The 15,015-nt window shown below is 42.1% G+C and overlaps 1 protein-coding gene and 1 pseudogene across 1 annotated transcript in view; one reads left to right on the top strand and one right to left on the bottom strand.

The window, feature by feature from the left end:
• The window catches only part of YAP1 (Yes1 associated transcriptional regulator), a 134,320-nt gene that overhangs the window by 16,839 nt on the left and 102,466 nt on the right, over positions 1 to 15,015 (bottom strand). The window contains exons 5-6 of the mRNA XM_004709011.2: positions 7,312 to 7,493; positions 4,950 to 4,997 (exon numbers count right to left, since the gene is read on the bottom strand). Coding sequence (XP_004709068.2) covers positions 4,950 to 4,997; positions 7,312 to 7,493 — 230 coding nt within the window. The remainder of the gene's footprint in view (positions 1 to 4,949; positions 4,998 to 7,311; positions 7,494 to 15,015) is intronic.
• On the top strand, positions 14,048 to 14,626 carry LOC101659447 (annotated as a pseudogene).

Below are 15,015 nucleotides of genomic sequence, written 5' to 3'. Positions count from 1 at the left end.
ACTTAATTATGGTCTCAATTGAAGAAATAAAATCATGAGGGCACTGTTCGATTAAAGAAGTGCGTATCCGTGCCATCGAGTCGGGTCTCTTGCACAGTAGCCCCCGGGAGCCCATTGGTTCAGCCACTGTTCAGTCTCCTGTTCGCTGTCCCTCTGGCTCCCCAAGCAGGGTGTCCTTCTCCCGGGACAGGACGCTCCTGCCATGTTCAGAGCATGGCGTCTCACTCGCCCGGCCTCTAGGGGAGCAGTCTGGCTGTACTTCCAAGACAGATTTGGTGTTTTTTTGGCAGTCAATGATACGTTTAATATCAGCACCAAAGTTCAAATGCTTCGATTCTTCTTAGATCTTTGTGATTCAGCGTCCAGCTTTCACATGCATGAGAAGCAGCCAAAGATACCCTGGGCTTGGGCCAGCCTCATCTCAGTTCTCCAAGTAAGGTCTTATGGGGAAGATTTCAATGAATATTAACACAAACGGGAAATATGCTACTAGGGCACGAAAGGAACAAGGTAGTCTTTCCCTTTTTATAGAAAGCTCTCCACACAGTGGAGAACTTTTCATTGCAAAGGCCAGATCAACGTATGATGATTCAATATGGGGACTGCAACAAGACTTAATCTTGGAACAGGTATTGCGAGGGGTTTGGGAAGAGCCATTCTAGCTCTGACGACGTGAAAGTGAGTTATGTTGGGAAACTCAGCTCTTTGCTTTATCTAATGTTGGGGCTTGTGTGGCAAGGTTGTTAACAATTACTGTAAGCATTTTCCCATAGCTGGAATATTGGTATTAGTTTTCTTTATATGATGAAAAGTGTGGACATCTGAAGCTCTTCACCATTGGGGTTAATGAAAGAATGCACTAATAACACTAACATAATAGGTTTTGTCACCAGTGATCGGCTTTGATATATATTTACTGGTCTCCCAAAAGAATGCCAATCATATAATATTCATCACAGTAATACAATTAGAAGTGTAATTTCTGTGAATATTGAAGCAAAGTAAAACTAAATAATCCTTAATCATACCTTTGAATGAAGTCCACAGACTGCTGGGTTAAAATAAATCATCTAGATAGAGAAAGTAGTCATTTTTATTTCTATCTTCCGGACAGTTTAGAGAATTTTGAAGAGGCTCTGTGGGAATGTTTTGAGGTAATGTTAATAAAGGAAAGGAAGAAGCTTACTCAACAGAAAGGACATGGAGGGAAACAAGGACAAGCTCGTGAGAAACCCAGGCAGCAAGGCGTCGAATGCACTCAGGTGATGGGAGCCTGACAGCTAGACCCACAACCAGTGAGAGAGAGGGCTGCTGACCAGACCAGGAGCCAGGCTGCAAAGGTCAGTCCGGATCCTCGCAGCTATTAAGAACCTTATTTGTAAGTGTAAGAGCAGACCAAAATGCTCACACTCAAGATATAGTCTCTCAAAGTGTTTGCTCAAAGGGCCTTAAAACATCTCCAGCCCACTCTCGCAAAGGAACAATGACTGAGAGTTAATAACTGCTCAATAAGCTCAGGGAGCAAAGATGATCTTTCTAGTTTCAAAGGTTTTTTCCTACAAAAATATCAAGTTGCTTTTAAAATATAAAACTAGTGAACAACCAAATGAAAATAAAAATGTTAGGCTCCGTAAGGACCAATTTCCCCCCAAATTCCCCAACCTCTAACAGACTAATATGACTGCATATTTAATACAGAAGATACAGGAATCCCTCTACAACTGCCTCAATGTTTCAGAATTTTTCATTTCTTTATCCCGAGTCACAGTTCTTAGGATCTCCCTCTAACGTCATAGCAAACATAAGTGTATATAACAGCAGAATCCTACAATATAAACATCCTTGTTAATCCTAATTGGAAGTAATTAAGACAACTCTGAAAACTAGTCATCCATAAACACGCTGTGGTTTTCATCTACCCACAGATCGCAGCATGTGAGGTACATAGTTTATAAAACAATGATGCTAATTTGGTGCTACTAGTTAATCCAGCTGCTAATTACTAATTTTCCATAGAAAATTCAAAATAAAAAAGCACGATGAAACATTTAACTTTCCCCTAGTTCTTAAATGCTTCCCCCCACCCCCACTATTATCATGATCCCAATTCTACCTTACAAATCTGGCTAGACTAGAGTATGCTCACTGGTACAGATAGCAACTGGAAACACAGGGAATCCAGGACAGATGACCCCTCCAGGACCAGTGGTAAGATTGGCGATCCTGGAGAGTGGAGGGAATGTGGGCTAGAAAGGGGGAACCAATTACAAGAATCTACGTATAGCTTCCTCCCTGGGGGATGGACAGCAAAGAAGAGGGCTGGGGGGAGAGGGCGGGCAGTGTAACATATGACAAAATAATAGCAATTTATGAATTATGAAGGGTTCATGAGGGAGGGGGGAGGGGGGAGGGAAGAAGAAAAATGAGGAGCCGATATTAAGGGCTCAAGTAGAAGACAAAGGTTTTGAAAATGATGATGGCAACAAATGTACTTATGTGCTTGACACAATGGATGTATGTATGGATTGTGGTAAGAATTGTACGAGCCCCCAATAAAATAATTTTTTTTTAAAAAAGCAATCCACAAAAAAATTTTGAACAGCAGTGTTTGGCACTCAAGTACTGAACAAATCCATCTTTCTTCTCAAACACTGTTCTTGTAGACTAAAAAGCCCTGTCAAACTCAACTGTGAATATCCTGGTAAACCCTGCTGGAAGTCATCTTCACCGGCCACAGTGTCACTATAGGGCTGCTATGTGTCAGAACTGGCTGGATAGCAGTGACCCTTTTTGTGAAGTATCTCTGACCCCTTCCTCCAGGTCATCCACACAATACGTATGTGAGTATGATACAAATATCGCAAGAAGCCATGTAACTGAGCTATCCCATAGTAAGCCTTACACAGAAATGTCATGCATTTCCTGACACTCCCACCATTGGACCAGGCAAATTACCCCGACAGTTAGAACTTACATTGTACATCAGTCTCTTAGTTTCTAACACATACTACAAAAATAGGTTTAAAACAAAGGAAGTTTTTTAAAAAAAAACTCGAGTTTTTTGCTCTGGTTTAGGTAAATCTAAGAAACAATTCTGTAACTCTAATGCCTTGAGGGTTTTGTTATTATAAGCCTTACCTTATAAGGAAGAAGGTGTGTTTTGTTGTTGTTGTTGTTTTTTAGTTTATTGTTTACAAAGCTTTAAAGTAATCACCACATAATTTTAGTAACGACAATTAACATTTCCATTCAAAAATGAATAGAAAATTTAAGATCTGGGTAAGAAAATAATTATTTCAACATCTACTTCTGGCATGAAAGAGTTTTTTAAAAGACTGGTCACACATTTTATACTGTGTCACCTTTTTATTATTTTTACACATTGTCTTACTAACATTTACTTACACACTCTGCCCTATAAAGTTCTCAACTGTACATTTTTTTAGAGTTACTATTATCAATTTTGATCTCAGAGAGATCATTCTTTCCAAGAACACAATAGTCATGGCAAATATTCTTTATTAACTGAGCTAAACTGCTGTTTAGTTTTAAGATGGCTTCATGAGATAGTTTCAGATCGAGGCGTAACAACTCTTCTTAGGTAAAATGTTCAAGGGCAGTAAGTCTTGTTTCTACGAGAGCTTGCAGTTCTGCTCTCCGAAAGTCCTCCTTCTTACCAGGGTCTTTGATCAAAAGGTTCAGTCCTGGTAGTCGAGCACCACTCACTTCTGGTCTCCCGGCAAAGAACATGAGGCAATTAGATCTGCAGTTGGCACGGAGGATTTATTTGAATGCAAACCACAACTCAAAACCCAAATATCCTATTATGGTTTCCATTTCATTTATCATAAATAAAGAGCCTTCTTTCAGAAAGACTTCAGAGGAAAAGGCGAGAAACAAGTGAGGGTGCAATGCTGTACTGCTCTTCACCAACGTGATGAGTCCCACTCATGATGAGAACGTACGTGCTCTGCACTAGTGATGACGAATTGTGCTTTCCTTACTTGGTGTTTGAAGTAAATGGAGGCTGCTAGGAGATAGGTAAAGAACAGAGTTTTTCCTCTCTCAAAGTTTACTGGTCCCTAATAAAGACTGTAACTAACACAGTGGTCCCATGGTTATAATGAGTGAGATTCTGCCAGCTCCCATTCCGACACAATGGATTCCAGCACAATATACTTACTTAGCCTCATGTAGAATGAGCTATTTAGAATGTGAGGTGTTTCATGTGCACTTCTGCACACCAAGAGGTACAAAGATCCTTGAGCTCTTAAGATCCCATTAAATCTTAGGGGGCCCCAAACACACAGGATATCTCTTTGGCTCCCAGAATGAGGTTTTCCCATTAGTCACCTAAGTGGTTCAGTCAGAGAAAAAAAAATTTCCATCCAACATCTTTATAACCAGTATTTCTAAGGGATTCACCAGGAAAAATGTTGATAAAAGTCAACAAAGAAACAGAAACTCTAAGTAGATCCTTCTTACTTTTAATAATTCTCATTTCTCTTTTAAATAACCATATTCCTATCCTATGGCTCTCAGTAAGATGTTCTAAATAAGCCTAACCAAGTAAATTGTCTGTTCTATATTTGTTCTTACTAAAATGATTAATTCTAATTAGTTATTCAAATACACGTTAAACTATACAAGTGAAAACAAAGCATACCTTGAAGTGGATAAGATGACCAATGGAAATATAACACATTTCGAACGTGGAATAAAAAAAGACCTTCACGGAACCAAAATGAACGTTAGATGTTCTTGGTGGCAGGAGGTGCAGAGAGCATAAACTTTCTGAGAACTGCAATGTTAACGTTAAGTATTCTGGTAGAATGATGGCTGAAACATATGCGCTGGACTAGTCTTTAATGAGGATAGGATAGGTACCATTTCTCTCTTTCCTAATTTAATTTTTTCCCCCAATGCTAGAACATCAGATGAGAGCCTACCTGACATTTTGGAGAATTTGCTGTGCTGGGATTGATATTCCGCATTGCCTAAGAGTAAAAAATAAGACGGATAAAAATTACTTGAAGCCACATGGTTTGGCTGTGCAGGCTGACTTACAAATTGCACCCAGTCACATCGCCATAGCACAGATTCCCAAGCCAGCCCAGGGAAGCAGCAGACTGAGGGAGACAGAGTCAACGGAGTCACCACAGAGCAAAACTGGGCCCTCAGAAGTCTGAGCAGCACTGCGGATAGGACAGCAAGGTTTTAAGCATCCGACCTAAAATGCAATTTGATACTGGTCAGGTAGGTTCTTTGCTTCCGAGTATCAATTAGAGGAAGCAGGAAAAACACATCGGATGTCTCCACGATGAGAGAAATTACTAACAGAAGAAGCTCACGGGAAAACAAAAGGCCTGAGATGTCCTGAATTTATACTGATTGCTAAAACACAAAATGAAATCTTTGAGGAAATAGACTATTAGTATAAAGTAGGAGCAGCTCTTTCAATTCAATACAGGAAAAAGGCAACATAGTAGGCAGTACAGAAGAAACAAAGCAAGAAGTTACTTTTACCGGAAGTAAAGCTATTCTGCCCAGGGCCCATCACCCAGAGTAAAAGTGAGAATAAGAATTCTTTAAAAGGAAGAAGAGCTTACAACAGCAACTTTTTGCCCACCAAAACAAACAAAAAACACCAGGCTGATCTATGGCATACAACACAATGACAAATGGCTTATAACTAGACTTTTAAAATGATCTTAAAAACAGCAGGAATGTGGCTTTCCTTCTTTTAGTAATCATGGAACTCCCCCCATATGCGAGTTCCTTGATTTTAAAGTCTTCATTCATACATGAAGCTATGGACTGTATTTATTTAAAGCATTTGGTATTCAGCAACAAACAGCAAAATGAAGAGCAAACGAAGTTTTGGAAAACATACGGCTAATAGCTACACAATGTTATTCTTGAGGGTGATGCCTTTAGTAAAACAGCCTTATACAAGTAAAAATGTTTCCCTTTACTGTCTTTTGTTAGAAAGTCGGTTAGAAGCACAGTAAACCATGGAATATCCTTTATTCCCCCGTCTTCTTAATGGCAGATGAAGAAACCCTGCTTTTCAGAGTGCTTTCCTAACAGATGTTGGCACAAGCTCCTTTGCTGCTGCCAGGGCTCACTGTGGGTGCCGACCACACCAGAGTCACATTGACGCATTACTGACAGGGCACAGATGAGTCTCTCTGCGACTCCACGGCTTGGTCTAGTTTACTAGTTCCTCAAATACCAAATCGGAGATCAAACATGGTATCAGTTTGTGTCTTTCTGCAGACACTCAAGTGACCCTTTTTAAATATACCCCTGTGTCCTGGTAACAGAAACGTAGGCTGGTAACAAAAAGTGTCGGTCTTTCATAGCTGTCCAAGTGTGCCATGCTCTCTACAGCACGTAAGGGAAGAACAACTGAATTTATGAGGTGTGCAAAGCATGTATCAATCAAAGTTTTTGGTTTTGTTTTTTAAGATAAGGGGTTTTTCCATCATCTGTAAAACCATTTTGCGTATATGGATGCTGGTTTTAAGTTGATAGACCATCTATGGAAATCAAAAACACAAAAACCAAGAAACAATCGGTAGTTGTTTATATCCAGGAAAGAGGAAAAGGCTATTTTATTTTCACGGTTTAAATTTGGAATAATATGCCTCGTTTTATCACTTCTCAGGAAATTTTTATATTGAAATTTAAAAAATAGGGTAATAAGACCGTAACTCCAGCTTTTGAACGATATTTTAATACTCTGAAATAATAAAACTACAATCTCAAGTTATGAAGGGATTACCTGGTTCTTGAGCAACATAAAGACCAACAGTACTTTCTGGAAGAAAACTGATGGAAATGGTTATAAAGCTCTCGAATGTTCACTACACCTTTCCCAAGGGGAAAAGACCCGTAAGCAGGTCATCTGAAGGTACTTTTGGGGTCTCTGCAGCTTGAGATAATAACAACACGTTATGTTTTAAGTCCCTTAGATGCAGCAATACTCAAAGATACTACACACTAAGTAAAATAATCTACTTAAAGCAAAATATGTTTTCCTCAGAAATGACATCTTTGGGAGAAATCCGCATAAAATAGCCATCTACGATTCCATGTGCATTTGAGAAAGTATCCTTATTCCTTTGGTTCCGGGTAAAAAGAAGACCACGCTCTCTTTCTGATACACATTCACTGGTTCCGTCCCTCGGAGAACAGTCCGTGAAGGAACTACGGCTTTAGAGATGAAATTCCCCTTTCAGATCACACATGCTAAAAGGAAACATAATTCCCAGAAGTGGAAGGCGGGTGTCTAACCTGGGGCCTCACCTGCCGAAGCAGTTCTTGCTGCTTGAGCCGCAGCCGCTCTTTCTCCATCTGCAGCTGTTGCAGGCGCATCTGCTGCTGCTGGTTGGAATGGCTGCCGCCCAGAACGCCTCCCTGTGGGCTCTGGGGGGCCAGCGGTGGAGGCTGCTTCACAGGAGCACTCTGACTGATTCTCTGGTTGATGGCTGAAACGAGACAAGAGAGTTGTCCTAAAAAAACTATTTCGTTAAGATCAAGGCTCAACTTAGGTATTCGAAACCATGAAAGGGGGTGCAATGGCGCTTTGTTTGTAATAAAAGACCGAAACTCACCCAAACCTGCTGCCACCGAGTCGGCCCGACTCATGGTGACTGTAGACAGGGTTTTGGAGGGGGTTAACTCTTTACGGGAGCAGAACGGAAAGCGACTTAAAAGTCCACAAGTATTAAAACAACAATGAAATGTCATCCAATCACCGGCCCGGAGTTGGTTCTGACTCACAGGGACCCGGTGGGACATAGTAGAACTGCTCCCTAGGGTCTCCAAGACTGCAGATCTTTACAGGAGCAGACAGCCTCGTCCGTCTTCTGTGGAACAGCTAGCTAGTGGATGCAAACGGCTGACCAATGCAAAACCCATTACAGTACTTAGGCTCCCAGTAAGATAATATGTACACTAATGTTACAGTTGTCGTCATACGGAATGCTAGACCACCTGGGGGTGAGGGTGGGGGTGGGGGTGAGGGTGTTGGTGGTGTAACTCAGAGATGCAACGAGATAGACCCACCTTTAAAATGTTTAAGGAAGGATTGGATGGGGAAGCAAAGTGCTGAAGAAAGTATGAAAAAGGGAAATAAATATTGCATATGACAGACTATGAATTGAAGATATCCAAGATGCATCTGCGGGAGAAAGATGAGGTTTTCTACTCCCATAAGGAGTTCCCGTCTCAACAACCCACACGATGGCTCTGTCCTGCTCCACAGCGTCATTTTGAATCAGAATCGATTTTACGGCTAGGATTTGGGAGATGCATCGAACTTTAGCTGGCGCGGGCGGCTCTTGGGCTGAGCATGACTAACAGACTGCATTAAAACTTTTTTGCAACTTTTGAATTCGGAATGCTGTAAACATGCATTACTTATTACAAAAATAAGATAAATGTAATTTAAACTACACTCTAAAATGAAAATAATGTCAAAGCACTCTGAACAGTAAAACCCATAAAACTAACCAATCCTTTACACACATAGCCCTAATAAAACAAATATAGCAACATGTTCTCATGCCTGCCCAAGAGAACCAAGTAAGTCTGCAAACACCTGGATGGCCCAGACTCATCTCTTCCACCAGTGCACCCTCAGCCACAGCCCAAGGGACGCTCTAGTTTTGTCGCCGCTGTGACACCTCTCATATACCATGGTTAGACATGGGCAGGATTCTTAAACTAGTGAAGTTCTGCCAATCAAACCATGGATTGCAGCAACCTTGGTAAAAGTTTCGAGCTCTTGTTTCTCATTGTAGTATAAGATCCCTTTAAAATTTATCCTGGTATATGGCACGAATGAATGCAATTTCATATGACTGAGTATGCATTACATATTATACCCTCTCATCTCTCTCTCCCCACCCCACCCCCTCTCTTTCTACTTTCCATGGTTTATTAAAATACACCATCATCCCACCAACCCTGTCTTCTTGGTTATCTTCTTTTAATATTTTATCTGGCAGGCAAGTGAAAGGATGTCAGATGTGACTCACTGCTCAATCATGATCAAAAGTCATGTTAATCTCTTACATAGCTAACGAGGCAACCTCACATAAGAAACTTACTTAGACTGTATTTTAATTGCCAACATGATTAGATGCGTAAGTGGAAGGCACAATGGTATGATATAGAAAACATCCCAACTAGGTGAACTGCCACAATGCAATGGAAAAGTACACTGCAAGCTTCCAATCAGGGTCTAATGCTAAGACAGAAGCCCCCACAAAGAAGCAAGTTCTGAATTGGTGGGTATTGTCTGTTTTCAAAGTTCTGCGTTACCCGATGACTCAAAACCACAGAAAGGGGAAAATGAGATCCCAAAGGATGGAGGAAGAACCAGCCTCGAATGATGGAAAACAAAAATAGGTATAAAAGATGCACCAGTATAAACAAGTCAGTGTGGACCATCATGTGGAGCACTCTTCGTTGTGTGTGCCTAACTGCTGTACCTCGGATAGAAGCAGTGCTGCAAGGGCTCTGCACAAAGAGTGCTCTTAAATGACAGATCCGCACAAGCCTGGGTTTCATGTCCCCAGAAGCATCCTCTTCTTTACCTTTTTCAGATCCTAAGTACACAAAGCCCATAGCAGCGCCCACATGGGGTGGAGCAGAGACCTCCCAAGCAGGCAAGACACAAAACAGGCTTTGTTTCGGGGTGGGGGGCGGTGGGGGCCGGGCCGCCATAGGAGAAATGAACAGCCATACCCACCTCTTCCTCCCCGGGAGCAGCTACTGAGCCTCCATTGTTTCCAGTTGTAATATGTTTGCTAAAGGCAAATTATAATTTGCCATATTTTAGAATTCAGAGCCAGTGCTGCGTGGACTATAAAAGCAGCAACTGTTTCAAGTTTTATTCAACAAATCAGTCCTGACAGCTTTATGGTAGGAAACCAGCAACTCAGCAATTGCTGAGAAGTAAGAGACCACCTTCTCAGAGAAAAGAAAGAGGGTCTTTACTATCCGCTCCCCCACCTTCCTTCCAAGTTTCATTCTGAACATCTGCACCTCTAAGCTTTGGATAATTTATAAACTTAGATAATTTTTGACCTTGAAAATGTAGAACATTACAAAATATCACAGACCTAAACCAAACTTTGTGGTAACTTAAAAAATTCAATTCTAGTAACACTACATGTAATTTTAAAACTGAAAACAAGCTTTTCACTTTTAAAGCATTAGCTTACATCAAATCTCTTACAAGAACACTTCCTTCTGATAGTTTATTACGTCTCAGACATTGGCGTTTATATACTACTGTGATTATGGCCTTAATTTGTTTATATAACATTTAGGCACAAAATTTATGGCTTTCCCCTATACCTACAAGTACAGTCAAGACTATGAAATATTAGACTGTGTTAAATTAAATGTATGTTTTTCTAAACACACAGGCTCACAGACCAACTGAGATTCTTAAGAGCTGTAAAATTACACACACACACACACACACACACACTGCTAGCTCTGCTAAGCATCTACTACGTAACCTGCTGTCTGGACTCATAGCAAGCCCCTGCCACAACGGGTTTTTTTCTAGACTGTAATCTTTATAGAACAGATCCTCCTATCTTCTCCCCTAAGGATCACTGGATAGGTACTAACAACTACAAGCTTTAATCTACAAACAAAATTTGCGATTAACTTACTATGGGGCATAGTATAGACAAGTTCTGACACTGTCTTAGTCTCATTCATGATGTTCCTTCAAAAAGAAGGTCCAATCAAGACAGTAGCCTCTGCTTCAGTCATCTGTGAGCCAGAGGGTCATTATGAGCTGGAATCAACGGAGTGGGAGTGAGAAGAATATGCCACATTTCATTTATCCATTCATTGACTCATACACAGGTTGCTCTCATTTGGGGGCTACTGTGAACAATGCTGATGCCAATATCCATATTAGAGATTTTTACCTGAGTATGACTTTAATTATTTCGAGTGTATCTTGGTTCATCCTCTAACACTGGCATATCTACCAGGGGTGCTAGCTAATAACTGAATGGCTGCATGTTCGTGTTCACCCAGAGACCTCAGAAGAAAGGCTTGCTGAGCAACGAAAAGCCTGGCTTCACCAGGACTCAGGATGAACTCAATGGCAACTGGCTGGGCTCTACCGTCAGGGAGCTCTCGGAGTTCTTCGTACTTCTCTCCCTTCCAAGGCACCACCTTCTGTCCTCTCAAGACTGAGTGAAGACATTTAAACATCTTTCAATTGTTCACAGATATTAATAACAAATATCATTTAAGTTCCTTTGATTTCTCCCCCCTATCACTACGTTTTAATACACTGCTAATCTGCTTAAAAATCTGAAAAGATGTGCATCAGGGTTGTTGCCTCTCACCATTTAGGCAGTCGGGTTATGAATCTCTGACTGATGTACAGCCTGTAACTATGAACCAACTTGTTCACAATCCAGGGACTGCCTGTACTACTCACTGTGCGTGCTCAGCAAAGAATGTGAGGAATGACTACGTGAAGAAGGGTGCAACACTAGGCTAAGACGACAATTCACCAACAACCCGTGATGTGCCAAAGATCATTTTGTCTGTCTGAAAGTGAAGACTTGAAGCACGAAGCGATCAAGATCAAGAACTACAGCTGTCACTTTGGATGACACCTCAATAGAGAACACAAATCCTCACTGATGGGCCAGTAAATATTATGATCAGAGAAAACCTAAAAGTTGTCAAGGATTTCATTTTGCTCACGATCAACATCCATGGAAGCAGCATTCAAGAAATCAAATGGAAAAAAAAATCAAATGACTGCACTGGGCAAATCAAAGATTTGTCATTTTGAAGACTTAAGTTATGCCAAATCCAACCTCATAAGCCGAACGCTGCACGATGAACAAGGAAGGCAGGAGGCGAACAATGTTTTAGGATTACGATGTTGGTGGAGAACACCAAATGAACCCTGGGCTGCCAGGAGGATGAACAAAAATCGACCTTAGAAGATGTACAGCCAGAATCTCGCTCCCTAGAGACGAGGCGAGTGCCATTCCACCTCGTGTACTCTGGACAAGTTATCAGGAGCATGCTTGGTAGAGGGTTCAATGAAAAAAGACAAATGGCACAGCGTCCACAACCATGCGCTGAAATGCGGCAGCTACGGGGAGGGTGGCCCGGGCCTTGGCCGTGTTCTCATCAGCTGTACCAAGGTTGTGAGGGATCGGCAATGACTCCACAGCACTGAGCAATCGGCCAAACATTTTTCAAAAATTTCAAAACCCAGCAGAACATTTTCTCCTCAACACCTCATTAAGCAGTCTGGGGCAGGACAAACTGAAAGAGGTGAGGAGGAGGAGAAGGAAGAAGATGTTCTAACTAGCTTTCCGTGCTCTGTATCCTTGTTTTAAAATCTAGTTTAGAAAAAATGTACAGATATCAAGCGACTGCTTTTAAGAGAAGGCAAATTAAATTTTAAAATATACCTGCTGCTGACCTTTATTGATATTAGATTATTGAACAGAGATCCCATTAAAAAGAACGTTACGTGTAATTTCATATGATTATTAATATTAAATCTCTTTCACTGGGTACATTTATAGTTTAGCTTTTATAATACGCCCCCAAATTAGCCTTTTTATATAGTTTGGCGCCTGGTTGTCTTTTTTGCAGCCTTTAATATCGCACTGCAGAACAGCCTTCCTTGGCCACCCCACTAGGATTGGGTGACTCAAGTACGTCTCCCCTTCTACTTTAGTCCCTCTTACAGTATTTATTTTCTTATCCTTCAGGGTCCTTTTACACATTTAATTTTGTAATTATTTACACACTTAATAGCTTCCCACACCACACCCCAATGGCTAGCCATCGTTGTGTTGATCAAATAAGCAATCACTGAAATAGGTCCTCATCCCAGTTCACAGGACGCTGTCAGTGACGCACAGGACAGCCTCCCATTGAAAGCCCAGAGCCAGGATGGCAAAGCCAAATGAGGACAAAACAAAGCAAAACTATGTACCACTCTCCTTACAGATCACACCATTTCAACAGAAATCTAATTTCCCCTCAAGAAATCTCTAATCTTGTATCTCAATCTCGGAACGGCGCCAAAAGTAGTAACACCACTCAAAGAATGAATTGCTTTTAAGTACAGTACACCTTAAAGAAAAAATCAACTATAGAAAACCAAATGGGCAAAAATGGCTTTAAAAGAAAAATGAGAAGGTAAAAGGGGTACGGTAACTAGAACAATGGGAAGAAAGCCACCGGAACAGGAATCCTGAGCATGCTAACGGACTGTAAAGACTGTGAGCGGCGTTGATGTAACCAATGAAGGAGGGGTGGAGACGCTGCTAATCAGGAGCCTAAGACGCTGTGTAAGACCTCACCAAACCAATGACTTACATCACCAAAACCAGAGGAACACCACATGACTCCGTGCCCGAGGACATTTGATAAGACACCTGCTGTTAGTGCAAAGACAACTCAAACCCGTTTTCTTTTAAAAATGAACCAGGTTGGGGGCGGGAGGGGAAAAAAGAGGAGCTTATACCAAGCACTCATGTAGACAGAAAAGGTTTTGAAAATGATGGCAACATATGTACAAATGTGCTTAATACAGCTGATGTACGGATTGGATAAGAGCTGTAAGAGCCCCCAATAAGATGATTTATATTTTTAAAAAATGAATCCGGTTTGTGTTTGAAGGTAGTAGCTCTAACAATGCAAATAACTAATTACTTTTAATTATTCTTCAAAGACCTTGGTGCAAAAATTGTACACAAATAACTCATTAGGCAAACAACACTAAGGCTGTGTCTTCATTAAACAATTTGTTATTTGAACCACGCCAAGAGTAGGAATTTGCATATTAATTTAGACTATAGCTCGCTCCACTCTTGGTGACATCTGTCACAGTGTTATGATCTGATAAGCTGTTTTGCCACAACCTTTTTAGATGAAGAAAACAGCTAAACTCATGTACTGGACCAATTTGGAAACTTATTCTAGAATCCTATGCATTAAAAATAGATCTTTGGGGTCGGGTCCGGCAGCAGCTGCAGCGGCTCCCATCTTCTCAGCCTCTCTTTGCCATACTCTTCTCGCTTCCAGAAACATGGCCTCTGGTGTGGCTGTCTCCGATGGTGTCATCAAGGTGTTCATGACAAGAAGGTGCGCAAATCCTCAACACCAGAGGAGGTCAAGAAGCGCAAGAAGGCGGTGCTCTTCTGCCTGAGCGAGGACAAGAAGAACATCATCCCGGAGGAGGGCAAGGAGATCCTGGTTGGGGATGTGGGCCAGACTGTGGACGACCCCTATGCCACCTTGTCAAGATGCTGCCTGACAAGGACTGCCGCTACGCTCTGTGCGACGCCACCTACGAGACCAAGGAGAGCAAGGAGGACCTGGGGTTCATCCTCTGGGCCCCCGAGTGTGCACCCCTTAAGAGCAAAATGATCTACGCCAGCTCCAAGGATGCCATCAAGAAGAAGCTGACGGGAATCAAACAGGAATTACAAGCAAACTGCTATGAGGAGGTTAAGGACCGCTGCACCCTGGCCGAGAAGCTGGGGAGCAGCGCCGTCATCTCCCTGAAGGGCAAGCCCTTGTGAGCCCCCTCCACCCCCGCCAGGAGCATCCGGCAGCCCCAGACCTGTCTGCGGGGGCTACAGGCTGCCCCCTTCCTGCCAGACCCGACGCTGGGGGGACCCCAGCAGGGGGAGGCAATCCCTTCACCCGAGTTGCCAACCAGCCCTCCCACCCCCTGGACCAACCCACCTCCCTCCCGACAGCTCTGGCCTTCCCAAATGGCTTCTGATCTTTGATTCCTCTGTTGAAACAGACCAAGTCCCCACCCACCCCAGGAATCATAGTTGGGGTAGGGGTTGTATTTATGTTTTTTAACGACCACTCCCCACCCCACTTTTTCCAGGCTGCCAACTTCTAACTGCAGTAGTGAGTCTGTGCTTGTTCATTTAGTACTGCACGTGGAAAATCAAGATGACCCTCCCCGCT

The sequence above is a fragment of the Echinops telfairi genome, unplaced genomic scaffold (assembly GCF_000313985.2).
Source record: "Echinops telfairi isolate 266 unplaced genomic scaffold, ASM31398v2 ScPeMD7_7421;HRSCAF=8459, whole genome shotgun sequence".
NCBI lineage: Eukaryota > Metazoa > Chordata > Mammalia > Afrosoricida > Tenrecidae > Echinops > Echinops telfairi.
The sequence above is the reverse complement of the archived record's forward strand: the minus strand, read 5'-3'. Positions and strand labels throughout refer to the sequence as shown.